Genomic DNA, 17399 nt, shown 5'->3' on the forward strand with positions numbered 1-17399 from the left:
AAACTGTCACAGACCAGCATCAACACACACAATATCACAGATCATTAAAAAAAAATCAGAAATACAGAGGACAATATGAATATAACAAGGATTTACGGTAAATATAAAAAATTAAAATTAATTATTAGCGTGCCCCCTGTAATTAACATTTAGGGGTTTGGTCATTATGGGATTCCACTTGCTTCCTGCGATTAATTGCAGACGCACAGAATTTGGCTACATTTAATGTAGTCTTGGGATTCTTGTCCTCTAGCAGTAGTTTTAAACTATGGTGTTCCGATTCTTTCCTGGACTTTTGCAAAACAGGTGTAATAAAAGTCAAACGTATATCCTCATAAAGACGACAACGTACATGTGAAGCAGTTTCAACTTCCAACGAGCCACAAGGGCAGACCCGTGCTGTGTATGGTTTACCCTCAAATCTGCCCTGAAGTAAGGCAGAAGGGAGAACGTTGAATCTGGCGAGGGTAAAAGACCGTCTGTATTTGGGTACCTGAAGACCTGACAGGTAGTTAGCTGGAGAGAAACCTCTCCCATGGTCCCTTATTGCTGGATGTTTGATCATTTCGCTCATGTGGCATTGTAATTCTACGTCCCAGATACGCTGGTGAATTGTAGTCCTAGCTTTCTCGAAGCCTGTCGCTATCAGGGTCTGCTGTGGGATCCCCAAGCCTTTAAGCTTTTCCAGCAGTGTAGCTTTCCATTTGTATTGGAAAGTATCTAATAAGGTTAAAGGTGCCAGCGCAACCGGGAAGAAAATAAGCTTTAGCCAATAATGGATCTTCAATATCCATATCCGAGTACTGATAGGAATTTGCCCAACCTCCAAATGGACCGCTATGTTGGATACGCAAGAGGGGATCCCCAGCAGGCAGCGGAAAAACTTAGTTTGGAATGCCTCTAAAAGAGTAAGGTTTTTAAAGCTGCAGATCTGGGATCCATATAACAATTTTGATAGTATTTTGGCAGCAAAGACCTGGGAGGCTGCCGGTATGTGCTGGCCCCCTTTCCCATAGAAGAATCTTATTAACGCTTTGGTAGATCTTTCTGCATTTGCAATAGTATTATTAATCTGAAAGCGCCAGGAGCCCCTTTCCTGGAAGGTTACACCCAGGTATTTAAAGGTTGCTACCTGTTCTATTGAGTGATTGTCTATTCTTCATTTGTGCCTCCTTCTTTTTTTAGAGAACACCATGACTTTGGATTTGTTGTAGTTAATTGTTAGTTGTTCGATGCTGCAGTATTTGGTAAGAGATCTCAAAAGTTTTCTTAATCCAACACAAGAAAAAGAAATTAAAACTGTGTCATCCGCATATAAAAGGACCGGGAGGGGCGTACCAGCCAATTTGGGGGGGTGGGCATTTTCTTTCTCCATATTTCCTACTAGCAACCTACTAACACCTTACCCGGATCCGTGTATTTTCATATAGACTGTGGATGAGATACAGTAAGCGTTTGTTTATATTTGTGGCGCTTAGCTTTCCCCAAAGCCTGTCCCTCGGTATTAAATCAAAAGCAGATTTGAAATCTATAAAGGCCACGTATAGGGAACCTCCTTTTCTTGATGTATATTTCTCCGCAAGATGTTGGAGAACAAGGCCCTGGTCTAAGGTTGACCGATTTGCCCTAAAACCAGCCTGTGCTTCTGAAAGAATGTGGTCTTGTTCCAACCAGTCCACTAATTTGTCGCATAGGTGTGCAGCGTACAATTTGCTAATGATACTTAGGAGGCTGATTGGCCTGTAATTAGCCGGATCTGATCGGCTCCCTTTCTTGAATAAAGGGATGATGATTGCTAATCCCCAGTCCTCAGGGATAGTGGCCGATTGATCTATGCTGGTAAATAGGGCAGCTAGCACAGGGGCCCACCATTCAAAATGGAGCACAGCAGAGACTGTAGTGTCATTACAATATATGGTTTTATTTACACATACCGGTACATACACCCTAGCCTTAATGGAGGGAGTGGAAGACATCACACCTCAATAGTGTCTCTTGTTGTTTCTCCCATAGCTTCAGCAAGTTATGCTATACATGGATCAGAACTCAGTTATCAACTAGTCAGGCATGTCAAACTCTCAAGAGACTACGATCTACTCCCAGCATAAAAAATGGCAGTGATCTACCCATTATCATTGGAGGGAGGAGGAGCATGTGTGGGGTGGGTGCATTGCCCAGAGCTTTTTTTAGGAGGGAAGTGCCCAGCGTTGTTGAGCTTTTTTTTGGGGGGGGGAGGATTGCACAGAGTTTTTAAGCTTATTTCCTGTAACTTTTTATACACGACAAGGGTCTCGCGATCTACCAGGATCAGCCAGGAATCGGTAGATCACGATCTACTGGTTGGACATCCCTGAACTAGCTTATATATTTCTTTGAATGTTGCAACCCACTGTCATTTCTAAATCCAATAATTTAGGGGGCCCTATCTTCCCCCATGACAAACTCATTACAATACTATGCACTTACTTAGCCAGACTTCTCATATTTCCAGCTCTGTTTGACATCTAGTTCCCCATCTTTGGCACTCACACATCAAACTGAAGGATATCAATGATGCTTTGAATGACAGCATTTATTAATAATTTCTCATTTGTGCTATGCTTCTTGCCATAATTTTAAAACTACAGGAACCACAATTAGCATATCAGGGCCTGCTCCCAAACAAAATTCACTTGACCTGCATCCCTTCCCTTTGAGCAATAACCAGCATTCCATAACACTGTGCTCTGGTAATAATCTTTGTGAAAGAATTACTAACTCTGTTCTGTGACAAAAATCAATGCAATGTGCTTGGTAATAGTTTGCCTTAATCAAACTTACATGAAGCTCAATTCTGCATAATATTATTCATTGTATTATCCAGTGGACTAAACTTAACAAAAACTCAAAACAAGTGAAACCAATTGAGATTAAGAGCGCTCTTATGTAGCTTTTTATAATATTCCACTGGTACTCTCTTTAATGTACTATTAGCTTCAGTTTTGGGTACACTCTCTTTATTTTCTTGGAAACAATGAATGCTTATTGCATAGCTACTTTGTGGCATTACATTTTCTCTCTCTACTGGGGAAGAAACAGTCACCCAGTTTAGAATTGTTCTTTGAATCTAACTTTCTGAAGTAAAGAAATCTTGTTTTTCAAAACTTTTAATTCCCTCCCTCCAAAGACTGGATGGGCCAGAGTGACATGGATAAAAAGCTCCCATGTGGCTGAGATCTATGTTTAAAAGATGGGATGGGGTGGCCAGTATCAGCCCAATAAACTATAGTACCATGATGAACGTTACCCCATTTGTATTCCTTTCTTATCAGTCTCAGTGGCAGCAGCCCCATCATGATCCAGGTGATGGAATCAATTCAAAAGACATTCCCTGTACTCAGAAATCTAGCATGCTAGGAAGAAAGTTAGGCTACACTTCTCCTCTCTAGCATCTAGTTTTCTAAGTGAAGGGAAATTCATGAATGGAAGAACTTTCTATCCCATGATCTATGTCCCTACAGACATGGGTTTGCTACCTGTGTGAGAATAAGTCCAAAGTTTTAAAGGTACATGTTACATGCTTGCTTCTTATCACTCCATTGCAGTTGCCAGTTTTTAGTAGCCACAGCATCTTTTTCTGCTCAAGCTATTGGGTAAAAATCTTTATCTCCATGCAATGTAAAGTTTCACCTATGGATTTTTGCAGATAAAGCTGCTGTTAAAGGACAATCCAGAACATTCCTTCTGGTCATTGGGTAGCCTTATCTCCTGCATCTAGATATATCCCCCCCAAAAAAAGTGTCCCTTTTCATCAATCAATTAATTATGGCTATTTTTGAAGGGACCCACATTTGGAGAACATCAAAAGGGCTGTTCATAAGAATGCCCTCAGGAGTTCAAATGAATGCATGAAGGGAAATAGCCTCTCATTCATACCAGCTCTCAGCATGTAGTCACCAGGGAATGACAAGTGGGCATGTATGCAATGGCACTGGAATCTAGTACTGAGCAGGACAGCAAGGTGGAGGGTACAACATTGCCTCAGGCCATGTTTCTGACTCTGAGCATGATCCTGGTTATCAGGAGACCACTGACCCAACAGCTGCCTGGCAGAAACCAAAGAACCAGGTCCCACAGCCCCATGCCCTGCAGAATTGGAAGCAGCACCCTTACTGGCACCATCCATCATCTGGACCCATGAAACTAAATGCCTCCTATGCCACCTCACCAGTCCAAAGGCACAGAGAGTGCACCAGCCAGGAGACCATGGTAAACCGGAGAAGTGTCCTCAGGCCAAAGGGCTGATCCTTTAAGACATTCTAGTCCTCTAAAATGAAGCAGACTGAAAACACCTCATATAATGCCCAAGCTTTGCTTATTAGGAGCTGTCCTTGGTGCTGCAGCAATCAATTTGTCCTATCCATGGGGTCCTCTGTAGGACCAAAATAGGACAGTGTGGATTACAAGGGTGAGACTACCAGGTACCATACTGTTTCCCTCTCACAACTTCAAATGGGTTGTGATGTTTGCTTTATTGCATATATACAGAATTGCTTCTTAATTGTTTGTATACTTTTTATTGTTTTATGGCTGTAACTGTTTTATTTGTTTCTTAATTGTCTAATTTTACTGTTGTAACCCACCCTGGGATATTAAGGCAAAGGGCGGGTAAGTAATCTAACAAATAAATAAATTCCTTAAGGGGGTTGTCTGACCAGCCCTGTAGTGTAGTGAAATTGGATAACACCAAAATATAAGGCTCTAAACTCACCAAGATGCTTTACAACTCACACAGTGAAGAACCCAGCATGAGAATTAAATTAGAGCCTCGACCTGAAGGGAAAACTCAATCATTTTCAATTTGCAGCTGTTAGTATTATCTTCTATATAAATCCCCAAGCCTTCAAATAATAACCAAAGAACAGACTCATTCAGTATACACAATTTGCATGCAGAACTCTAGTTGATCAGTCTCCCCCCAGAAATATTCCCTTGCTCTTTGTTGCAGTCACTTCTACTCACACTCCAGTAAAATCAATATGTCCTTTGGATTCACCTTATTTCATTATGTCCTAGGGCTGCTCAAAACTGTAAAACAATTTGTGTGTGTAAGGAACTGACGTGTGTGTATCATCACCAGAACCTTTATTGTCTTTTTTGAACATTTTTTTTCAGTCTTTTCAGACTAAATTTTGGGCTAGAGCTGGGTTATATATTCAGAGAAAGGATTTGGTAGGAAAGACACACTTCTGTCCCTTAAATCAGTATGAGGGGTGAGAGTGGCAGGAGCTGTGTCACTCAGATGTTAGCAGGGGAGAGGGAACAGACAAGAAGTTAGGTGACAGAGGAAGAACACTGAAAACATGGATGTGCTTGAACCACAGGACACACACCAAGACAATGAGGCAGAAGCAAGATATGCAGAGGAAGGAAGGAAGCAAAAGCAGAATGAATAACATGGCATGATTCAGGGCAAAAGATAAGAGAAAGTGGCTGAGTCAGAAAAGTGTGTAAGCAAGAGGAGAGGAGAGGAGAGAGAAAGTGTGTATGAGAGAGAAAGTGTGGCTGGAATGTCAGAAGGACTGTGGTGTGATAGTGAAGGGGAGACTGATGTGGCAATAACTGTGGAGCATGCAGAGAGGCAAATAACAGTGGAGGAAGGAACTACAGGAAGCAGCAGGAATACCAAGGGTGAGTTATAGCAGGAGGGAAACTCCAAGGGTCCAAATAATAGGATGACACAAGGGATGACAAAAGAGAGTGTCATGTGATGAGACTCCTGAGGATACAGGACCAGTTCTACAGTTGATTGCCAGACCATCCCATGCAGCAATGGCATGTTGTACAAGTCAGTGTGCAGTGAATGGTTCAGGGTTTCAGGCAGGAGGTGATCCCCAGCTGTACCTGGAGATGTGAGGGATTGAACCTGGAACCTTCTGCATGCTAAGCAGATGCTCAGTGATGGAGCTATGGTCCTTCCACTCCCTAAAGTTAAAAGAAAAGGGAAGCCAATAGGAACTGCACAAATTAACCCCCGTACATTTAATTCACTCACTCAGTCTACATGGACAGAAAGTTCTTAGTGACCTACTTGAAAAATACAAAAGCCTTTCCCCCCGCCCCTGAGAAATGCTCAATTTGAAACAGGAACTTAACTAGTGTGACAGTATTGATCTTCCATAGTCTAGCATCTAGTAAAAGGGGCAGTTTTGCTCTGTTTCTTAGGAACTATCTCCCTCTTACTGATATACCACATTACTCACACTATGGACCCATCAGTGAAAGAATCACATTTTTTAAAAAGCAAAATATATTGTGGCTTGGGCAAAAATGCCACAGATATAAGTATTTCTTTGAATAGGCTTCCTATACAACAATTGAGCAAAAGTGCACATTTGTTGCCTGATAAACATGTTGCCCATAAAGATCATATGTTGAATCAACTGAGAACTGATAATCTAAATATGCTCAGAAAAAAGGAATTAGAAACAAAATATCATACTTTCCCCCTGGTTCATACTAACAGCACAAAAGAGAGAGGTGAAAAATCAAGAAAATTTTCATAAGCCAAACTATTTCCAGGCAGAATGCATCACAGGCTGCAAAATGCCTTCAAAATGAGCTTTAAGTAATGAGCCAATAAAATACAGATTGAAATTCATATGCTCCCTGAGGCTGTATAAATGACAGTTTTGCTCAAGAATGCCCAAATGTCTTGTGTTGGTTACAAACAAGAAGAACACAGGGTAATAGTATGCTGAAAAAAATAAGTGTCAAATCAACAATATTCCTTTTTCTTGCAGTTAACACAGACCAAACTAGCTTTAAAAGCTTGTTCCCACACCTCTTCCGTATTTTACGATGCAGAAGACAACAACAACAACAACAACAACAACAACAACAACAACAACAACAACCAAATGCCTTAAGTTTACACAGGCTGGCTGTAAGCACACAGAAACTGCCAGTTCACAAAGCAGGGAAGAGTATTGAGCCCTATAGATTCTGAACTGTGAGTAAAGGAATAGTCTTCAGTGAGGTATCCCTCTTCCCAGTTCATACCAGATTTGCCTTTGTTGTCACTGTGTTTTGTCTAAAATGAAGCATAAACCAATATATAGCTTTTCCCTTGGGAAAGCAGTCTTGGTAAGACTTAACATTGACACTACTTGACCATAGTAACTTCAAATGTCAGCTTTGGTCTAACATTGACTGCTATTTTATTTCTCCTTTAAGGAAATTTTAATATACTTTTAATGTATTTTTGGACTCTTGAGAGTCCCATGGACTGCAAGAAGATCAAAGCTCTCCATCATAAGGAAATCAGCCCTGAGTGCTCACTGGAAGGACAGATCGTGAAGCTGAGGCTCCAATACTTGGGCCACCTCATGAGAAGAGAAGACTCCCTGGAAAAGACCCTGATGTTGGGAAAGATTGAGGGCACAAGGAGAAGGGGACGACAGAAGATGAGATGGTTGGATGGTGTTATCGAAGCTACCAGCATGAGTTTGACCAAACTGCGGGAGGCAGTGGAGGACAGAAGTGCCTGGCGTGCTCTGGTCCATGGGGTCACGAAGAGTCGGACACGACTAAACGACTAAACAACAACAATGTATTTTTGACCACCTTGAGTCGTTTAAATGAAAGGCAGCACAGAAATAGTGGCGCCCACCCTGTGGAATGCCCTCCCACCAGATGTCAAAGAAATAAACAACTATCTGACTTTTAGAAGACATCTGAAGGCAGCCCTGTTTAGGGAAGCTTTTAATATTTGATGAATTATTGTAGTTTAATATTTTGCTGGAAGCCGCACAGAGTGGCTGGGGAAACCCAGCCAGATGGGCAGGGTATGTATAAACAAACAAATTGATGAGAGATGATAGATAGATAGATAGATAGATAGATGATAGATAGATAGATAGATAGATAGATAGATAGATAGATAGATAGATAGATGATAGATAGATAGATGATAGAAAGTAGTAGTAGTATTAACAAAACTTGTTTGGGAATGTTCCACATCCCTATTCTGCACAAGTCTCTGTGGTTGTGTGAACAAATTCTGGTTGTAAAAACACAAAATATGATGAAAGAACATTAATATATGGAAGAACAGTAGTTGAATGGACAAAGTCACACAGTGGAGTAAATGGTTTGCTGTGAACCTGGAGAAAACTCTTTCATTCCTTTCCTAGCATGAGTGAGAGCAACACACCACAGTCCCTGACTTACCATTAAGTCCCAATGTCAGGTTGTTTCATTCAAACAAATCGTGATTGGTTAGCCAAGGGAAAACAGTAGCTTTACATGGTTTGGAGTGATAGAGATAGGCTAGGGATTGGAGTTCCAACTCACACTAGAGGATGAACCAAGTAAGAACCATCTGCACATTCAGAAACCATTAACTATGGTTTACCATGATGTGCAAATGCGACCCATGCCTGAATATGCAAACATACCAAAAGGGGGTGATGGTGTGATCTGTTCTGTACTATGCACAGATATGCATAATGAGAGATACATCTGAATTTGCTGTGTGTGTGTGTGTGTGTGTGTGTGTGTGTGTGTGTGTTTAAAGGAAAGGAATTGCTTCCATTTTATGTGAGGATATATTCAAGACTTCTATTCACAACTCATTTAGCATCAAATATTTCAGAGTTGCAATTTCGTTTACCCTCCAGTTATAAAGAAATTAAATTGCGCATCTAGCTGGCTGGCTGGCTATCTTTTAACACGCTTAAAAAAAAGAAAAAGTTACATTCTGTTTAAAGTGAGCCGAAGTATTAGCCAGACAGGATTTTAATAATAAGGTCAGCAGACAGGTTAATACAGTAAAACCAACCTTAATGATACTCTCATCTTTCTGATTTAAAATACATATGTCATAGAGCAGCAGGGGTCAAGAGCCAGCCTGAGGCATCTAGACCACACAAATGCACAATACCAATAAATGAGGATACGTGCAGTCACTGAGAAGAAAATAATAGCACCTGCCTGGTTGGTGAGTAACAATATAGTAGTAGCAGTAGTAGTAAATAGCCTTGTACAATAAAAACATATAGGAGTGAGTTACTGCTTGTCTGAAGAGCCTTTCCCGAATTATATCTTTTCATCTTTACTTATGTGAGCAAAATTCAATGTTTTGTAGACATTTCTACTGTGGGTGTGGAGTGGGAATTCCACTCCTCTATCCCCATGTTTGCAGGTCAAAGGTGATAATTTTTCTGATTCAAGCACTGTTTCTTCACAGTGAGTGGCTGTTGCCACCCTCCCATTGTAATCCGAAATGATACTTATTATTTAAAATATTAAAAGATTTTTATTTATTGCATAGTTTAACTGTAGCATAATGGCTTGTCCCTACCAGAGTCTACTGTGTGTTTGTAGCTATCAAGTGATCTTTCCAACCCTACAATTCTATGATTATTACAATGGAGGTTATGAAGGCTGGGTGCTTAATTATGTAAACATTGATTACAACAAACTGAGCGGCATCTCATACACTGGAAACCCAGTGTATTTATAATTAATGTCTGTTCCAGGTTTGCTTCCCTGACATCATATATTCTCTGAAACAATAAAAATATAATGAATTATTGTTCTAATAAATACGATCTCCTGAAGACTGCTAAAAACCTGTCGACATTGCCTTTTTTGGAACGAACACTCATTATTGGAATGATAAAGCACTTAATGGCAAGGCTTCCATAGAATATGAACATTGTGGAATGAAACAGAGTGCAAGCCAAAAGCTGGAAACAAACAAATGATGAGGCCCACCATGCTCAAAGAGTGAGCTTGAAATAGTACCTAGAACATCAGGGCTGCCCATCCCCACATGAGGCAAGGTGAGCTGACTGCCTTGGGCAGCAGGATCCACAGGTGCATCAGATCCAGATTCCGAGGAATCCATCACCTGCTGCTGTTGCTGCTGCTGCTGGTGGTGGTGCTGCTGCTGCTGGTGGTGCTGTGGTAGCAGTGACAGTTGTGTCACACTCCTTGGAGACCGGATCTCTACAGCAGCATCTTGGTGAATAGGAGGCGCTGCTGGTCTCTTCCCACTTCTAGGGGGAAATGGCAGGGACTTCCTTCCGGGGTCTCCTGGACTATGCACCTCCTTGGCATGTTTTCAGAGTAGGCCCCTCCCCTCCTGCAATGGCCTTTGATTCCTACTTTAACCGTCATATAAGGTTGATTTGATTTGCCTCCTTGCTCCTGATGGAGACCTTTATTCCCCCCCCCCATTCCTAATGTACATCTTGACTCATCCCTTCTTCCCTGGAAGGCACCATTTTGTGGTTTGGCTCAAGTGCCGAAACATGTTGGGCCAGCCCTAAGGAACATTGTACAGATACAGAGATGGTTGCTCCCATATGGGGTACATGAGGGCAGCCATATTTTTTCTCTGTTGAATTCCTCCAGAATGGGACTGCATTTTAGAACAGTTTTTTTTGTTGTTTCTGTGCAGACATTAAAGAGCTGCTTAAGCTGCAGTCGAATGTTTTTTAAATTGGGAAAAGCAGCCTTCAAACCACCTCATAAGTATAGCAGGGACCCATCCATGTTGATTGTTGGCTTAAACGATAGATCTGATCACACATGGATCTAAGGGAAGTGAAATGGGTAGGTTTGCTCCAAAATATGTAGTGAACCAGATTCCTCGCCATCCCTAACTATGACTATTATATTTATTATTTATTTGGACAACTGTGTATTGTCCAAAATTGATCTAATGATGGTTCCCTGTGAGTGGTTTTAGGAACAGATTAGGGATATAATGTTCTATTTCATTGGAATAGTTCTCCAGTCCTCAGATTATAGTTTGTAGCAGCAGGGAGGTTACAATACTGCATGAGGATTTTCACATATTCACCTGCAGGATGGGTTTGGAGGGTCACATGGTGGAGGAAATTTGAAAAGGGAGTGGCAAGTTCAAAAGGTTAGTCTTAAGAGTGTCACTAGGAAAAATAATTCACAGGGGGTGAAACTCACACCCCCAATAAATCACAATAGAATTCAAAACTTCCATGTACATTCCCAATGTGTTCACAGCACTTTCTTGGACCAATAAGGAGGCTGGCAATATGTATGTGTAGCAGACAGCCTGGAGTTGAAATATCTTACTAAATTAGTTCCCTGAAATCTATATTTATCCATAGTCTTTTCCACTGTATCAGACACTTCAAAATCTACAAAAGTAATAGGAGGCAAGTCTCAGATCTCTTTATTATATCCCAATAAGCTTAAGAAAACCAAAACCTTTATTTTAAAAATAATGTTGCATTTAATGGAAACATCAGCTCTCTGCCTTATCATTTCAACAGTGTCAGTAATGGATGCTGGTGAATGCTGAAGGATTTGAAACGCTCAAATTTCTGACACTTCTGATATTTTGAAACTTGTGTTATTTCTCTAAAGGTCAGCAAAAGGTTGCAAGATGCTGGAATCTTTAAAGTCTTTAAAAAACAAACCACTTTCTCTAATCAGCTCTGCTGGTTATATTATCTCATTTTGTCAATATACTTATCTCTGGATGCACTATTTAAGATGGAAATTCAGTGGTACACTCTAAGAAAATGAAATCTTGGAGATGGTCCTTAAAGGCAGTGGGTTGGAGGGAAGAAAGGGTATTCACCAGTGTGCTGGAGATGTCTTGACTGCATCTTAAGCTTCTTTTGTTATCTCTGTGGTGAGTACAGGATTGTACCTGGAGTGTCCACAAAAGTTTAAATTGGTATGCTATTCTGACACACACAAACCACTCAAACACTGTAAGTTACTTCTAACTGTTGCTCAAAGGAAATGGAGAAACCAAAGGCCACACTTAAATTATTGTAAGAGTTGTTAAGAGTGGTATGGATGGAAGACACATTCTTACTTCCTAGAATTCTGATAAGCCAATGTGTTATATCACCCTTTTCTTACTTAATTGTGTCCAGATTCTCCATATCTGCTCAACGAGACATGTTCTCCATACAGAGTACTTGCAAAAGGAAAATAAGGCTACTTACCTTGTATTTGTAGAACATGCTATTAATCAAAAGGTACTTTGGTCCCCTAGAGAAATGCAAATGTCTAGTCTTAAATTGCCTCTTTACTGTAGGTAGCAATTCTGTACCCACTTACATAGGACAAAGTCCCATTGCACACAGGGGAGCTTACCTCTGAGTAGACATGTCTAGAATTGTACATGTTTGTGACAAACTTGCTCTATCACAGTGTTTTTAATTATTTATCCTGACCACAATAATCCATTATTTCATACTTCTGAGAACACAAGTATCCTTCTATTAACCAGATAGAATCTCTTAATGAGCTTAATATAACTTTATCAGAAGCAACTCAAAACATTTAAAATATATAAATTAGAGATACCACTGAAGTCTTGTAGTTCAACTCCAAACCTGAGTTCTGTCTCTGGTCACTTCCAGACTGTTTTTTTTTTTTTTAAGGAGGGATTCAAGCGCATTCTAGAAATTTAGGTTTATGCAATTAAAGTGGATTGAAATGTTCTGTTGCCATAGTATGAGAAACTCAATTTTTTTCTAGTTGGGAAAGTGATGGGGAAAGTGCACTGAAAAGTGTAGAATAAATGAATGGTTAATAGGAAGAGGCATAAGCACTGCCCAAGCAAATCAGCGCACTTGCTCATGTTGTATTATCACTCTGCAAAAAGTCGGAACAAATGCATAATAAATACCAGACATAGTCTGACCTCTGTATAAGCTTTGTGCAAGCAGATCAGGATGAATGCTCAAGAAAGAGGCTATCCGATGTTTGTAACAGTTCTTTTTTATTATATATTGCAAAATGAAATAAAATCATTTTTTAAAGGAAAAGGAAACAGGCCACCTGGAGAAGCCCGCACTCACATTTTACAACAATAAGAAGCTGGGAAGGGCAGCTGTTTATCTTACAAGCTCAACAGCTTCAAATGTAGGAAGTATTGTACCCAGTAGGTAGCTATGGTATTATATAAACTTAATTACTAAATTTTTATGAACAAATTATATAGGCACATAAAATTGACAAGTGGCTAATTTCTGAAGCCCATCTTGAAGAAAACAGTTGTGTAACGTTTTATCAACAAGGAGCCTAACTACACCAGCCTAGTGTTTAAAGATCTTTTCAGTACACATGGGAATGTCAATTAACGCTTTTAAAATTTGGATTGGATGTACAAGGGTAAATCACCTGCAGGCAATTTTACATGACTAACAGCTGCAGAGAGCACCATAGTTCTTCATGGCACGGAAAGCCTCATATCTTCATAAGGCTTAACAGTCCTCTGGAGTATTAATTAAGGCATTGTCCCAAAGCAGGCAAACAGTGCAGAACATCTTTTGGAAAAAGAATTCATCGCTTCTGCAAAATTGGCTAGATGGTCACAACTCATCTACCAAAATGTAAAAGACCGAAAGCGTCTGTGCCTTGGAAAGTCAAACTTTGCACAGGAAAAATCAAAGATGTACACTGCACTTGTTCTCTGACACATTTTAACTAAAAGTACTCTGAAGGTTGAAAAGGATGACACATGGTTTCTAAAATGATGTCTGGCAAAAGTGTTCTGGGAAGTAACTTGGCTGTGTCATTCACATCTAACAGCAATTCCCATTAATCTACAGGCACTGGGTCACATATCTATTTGCTATATAATCCCCTATAATTTCCCACAGAACACAATTCTTGAACCGAGGTGGCAAAGAATGGTCCCAATTGTAAATGATATTGTCAAGTTGCCACTTTCAGGATGAAACAGGTAATATAGAGTTGTTAATCTAGAGTATTATTGTGAAAACATGTTTTCTGAAACCAGGATAATCCTGGCTTGTTCTGACTCATTCAGTTTTCGCAAATATTAGCTACATGGCTTCTCAGGACTGCTTGAGTGAGCAAACATCCTGGGAATTATTGTGTATAGAGTATTCATAGATTTATTTCACGCTGCATTCCCCACCCCGAGGTATGAGGAGACGGCATGCTTCAAAGTTACAACGATGAGGGAAATCCACCTTCGTATCTTGACTGTCTCACAATGTACTTTTAGGCTGTATACCACATTGCAATATTTAATATGAAAGTGTACTGGTAAATTTAAAATGTAAAAATGTTTAAATAAAACCAATAAATAAAAAATAAAAGACCCTGGATGTAGAACATAGACATTGTATAAAGTAGTCATTGATAGCCTTGATCTTCATGAAATTGTCTAATCCTTCCCTGGCAGGTTTTGAATAAACATATACAAACTTATTGAGCGATAACATAGAAGATAGATAATATAAGGATGTATAGAGTTTTATAATATGCAGAAGTTAACATTGGAAGAGAAATCAGAGAGAGGAGCTGAGGGAAGTCATAGGAGGGAGGGGGGAAAAGGAAGATTATTTGTTTGGATAATTTGTTATGTTGAAATTGTTAATATTTTTCCCAAAAAAAATTAATAAATTGTCTAATCCTGTTTTAAAGCCACCCAGGTTGTTGGCCATCGCTACATCTTGTTTAACTGACTTCCTGGATGTTCCTGGACACAGAGCAACTGCCGTAGAAAACAGCAATTCCACACTGGAAACTGCAATTCCCTTCCCCTCCCCACAATGCCTCAGCATGGTTAACGTCTTGACAGTTCTAGGTAAATAAAATGGAAACTGTCAGGAACAGCCATATGAGTTCAGCCGGCGCCAGGGAGAGGCTAGCCACCGGCCCAAACCACAGAAATGGGTGTCAGTGGGAGTCTCCATCACATCCATTCATTCTCTGGGCATTTGTTTTTCAATGAAGTAAAATGGACCCCGTTCAGTTTAATTTTGCAACTTCAATGTATTTTGTATGGGGACTGGTTTGTAAATCCGGGGGCTGTCCCCAGGAAATGGGGATGTCTGGTAACCTTACTCTGAAATGATTGCACACTCCTTCTGTGCATTGGTTAGCAACTTACACATATGAATGGGAATGACTGAATCAACACACTGCATTGTTCCGGTGTCTATTCACAGGAAACACATGAGCAGGTAGGCCACTCGGCAAACATTTCAGGCGTTGCTTGGAGACTTGACATGTGTGTGTGGAGCCTGTCACTGTGATGCAATCTCTATCTCCCTTTACACAGTGAAAATCTAGATAGGGGTTCTCTTCTGCCCCACAGCTTTTGACATCTGACAACCAATGGCTGAAGTTCTAGAAACAGCAGCCTAAAAGTAATATTGTCTTCATGCAGTACATACTAGAAGAAAACACAGAAAAGTTCAAATGAATAGAGAGAAAGAAGAATTGGTGTACAGGTATGTGGTAACATTTCCAGAATCATTAACAGCAGGAGAGTATGAGAAAGAGATCTCTTTCCAAAAATGGCATGTAATTGTACCGCAGCTCAAGCTGTCTGACCTAGTTCAAAATTATCTTTATCACTATTGGTTTTCTGTATCCTCTCTAAAAAGCAATTAAATATTACATATCTTTCTGGTTGTCCCTACTGAACTGAAGCAGAAATGAGGAAAAAAACCTCAGTGATTGCTATTACAGAAGAAAGTGTTATATATTTTTCAGATTGTGTACTGAAAACCATATTAGTGATTTGGTAACTGCAGCATGCCCAAAGATTGCTTACTAGAAGAAGGCCCTGGCCAGAGAAGGAGCAGGATTGGCAGGCTCTGTGGTTTGTTCTAGACCCCAATATGTACACCTTGGTGCAATGGGACTTGTGCAATGTTGCAGGCTGCTTGGCATTACAACAGGAACCAGTTTGCTGACAGGGCAGAAGTCCAATACTCCTCTCAGTAGAATGAGCAGGAGACCCTCCAAATGCAGTAGGAGGGCTAGGAATGCAGGAGGGCTAGTGTAGTATTGCACCTAAGGTGTACCCCAGAGTCAAAGAATGAAGCTACACATCTGCAAATAAAACATTTTAAATGTGTTGTAATGTGCAATATACAAATGTCACACTAGGTGGTGACAATGAGCTATGCCAAATTCAATGTATTTTTCAAAGCATTTTTCAAAGCATTTTCACAACGTTTTTTATATGTATGTAGATTCCACCTAACACTACCCAACTGCTGTAGTGAAAAGGAACCAAGGGTTACAGAGACAGGGAAATCTCTGCATGAACTGCTTTTATTGTGTAACTAGGGCAACAGGATAAGCATGGGAGAGTATCACCTACTCTTTGCTGTTTTTCTGTATGTTAGCGACTTTATGTCAACTGCAGATTTCATCTACATATACTTATTTCCTTGCCAGTGCTTCTTTCTCATTGTTTACTCCTAGGCAAGTGGATATCAGATTGTGGGTATCAAAGGACCTTACCAAGGCAGCTTTTCTGTTGATGCTCAAGTTGCACTGCAGATTCAAGTCTCCGTGATCAACCCTCAGGAATGCACAAACACCCTTTATATAAGAACATGGAAATAAAATATTTGTACCCTACTGAATCTATTCACTTCTATTTGATATACCTCGTATGCCGCTGAAAAGCTGGTTTGGTTTATGGGTAGGAGATCAAAGCAGCACATAATTATATGGTAGGCGTACAATAATATGATCTTACAATAACGTGCAGCTATATGTGAGAATCTGATTTTATGAAATAAGTGAAATTACATCCATCACCTTTATCCAATTATACTATGGAAAAATCTGATTCTAATTTTCCTTCTGAGTTTGATCGTACTGAATTTGATCATCTAGCAAGCAATAGCTTTAGTCTCATAGCTGATGTAATGATTATAGAAAATTGTCCAGTGAATGCCACTACTTCTATTCCTTGATTATCAGATTTTAAAATTGGACCATTTACTGCAGTCTCTGACTCATTAAAATATTGTCTTCAATATCCATCTCTTTATGTTCACAATAGGACCATCCGCAATAGGGTCAATATGACAAGAAAATGGGCTTTTATTCAGGCAGTGGTGACATTCACAGCTACAATATTAATATACTTTTTATAAAGGATTTTGACATTGCTGGTAGCTTTGCATTAATACTTTTCAGGACTGTGCGCTAATGGACTGATGTGAAGTTCATGTTGCATTAAGCCAACCTACACAACCAAAATGCTGTCGACAAAATTGTAAGCATCACTTTGTGCTGTATTTTTTTATACGGGCCTGAGCAAAGTCAATGGAATGAAATAATCCAGAATTTTGATGCCATCTAAATGCCATCTTTGTATTTGTATGTTAAGCCAAAGCTGTGAAATACAGTGGTACCTCTGGGTTAAGAACTTAATTCGTTCTGGAGGTCTGTTCTTAACCTGAAACTGTTCTCAACCTGAAGCATCACTTTAGCTAATGGGGCCTCCCGCTGTGGCCATGCCGCCAGAGCACGATTTCTGTTCTCATCCTGAAGCAAAGTTCTTAACCCGAGGTACTATTTCTGGATTAGCGGAGTCTGTAACCTGAAGCGTCTGTAACCTGAGG

The 17399-nt window shown here is 40.0% G+C and overlaps 1 protein-coding gene across 9 annotated transcripts; it reads left to right on the forward strand.

Annotated features, from left to right (window-relative positions):
• The first annotated feature begins 9949 nt into the window (after positions 1-9949).
• Positions 9950-16384, forward strand: LOC309533576 (uncharacterized protein). Of its 9 annotated transcripts, none has more exons than XM_082225046.1 (6): positions 9950-10009; positions 11032-11186; positions 13656-13738; positions 14449-14611; positions 15197-15260; positions 16246-16377. In XM_082225046.1, exons 3-6 carry the CDS (start codon positions 13730-13732, stop codon positions 16337-16339), a joined length of 330 nt encoding a protein of 109 aa, XP_082081172.1. In that variant the 5' UTR covers positions 9950-10009; positions 11032-11186; positions 13656-13729; the 3' UTR covers positions 16340-16377. The 9 variants fall into 9 exon arrangements, 8 of the variants coding, with proteins under 8 accessions (XP_082081172.1, XP_082081178.1, XP_082081176.1 ...); XM_082225052.1 differs by lacking the exon at positions 11032-11186 and adding an exon at positions 11304-11397 and having other exon boundaries at positions 9971-10009; XM_082225050.1 differs by having other exon boundaries at positions 9990-10009; positions 11157-11186.
• The last annotated feature ends 1015 nt before the right edge of the window (positions 16385-17399 follow it).

Source organism: Podarcis vaucheri (assembly GCF_965113315.1).
Source record: "Podarcis vaucheri genome assembly, chromosome: 5".
In the NCBI taxonomy this organism is placed as follows: domain Eukaryota; kingdom Metazoa; phylum Chordata; class Lepidosauria; order Squamata; family Lacertidae; genus Podarcis; species Podarcis vaucheri.

Excerpts from the sequence above, each read along its gene's own strand:
- LOC309533576 (XM_082225046.1), top strand. Across the intron at positions 14,612-15,196 it reads TAACGTCTTGACAGTTCTAG|TACATACTAGAAGAAAACAC; the intron begins GTAAATAAAATG and ends GTCTTCATGCAG. Across the intron at positions 15,261-16,245 it reads AAAGAAGAATTGGTGTACAG|GCAAGTGGATATCAGATTGT; the intron begins GTATGTGGTAAC and ends GTTTACTCCTAG.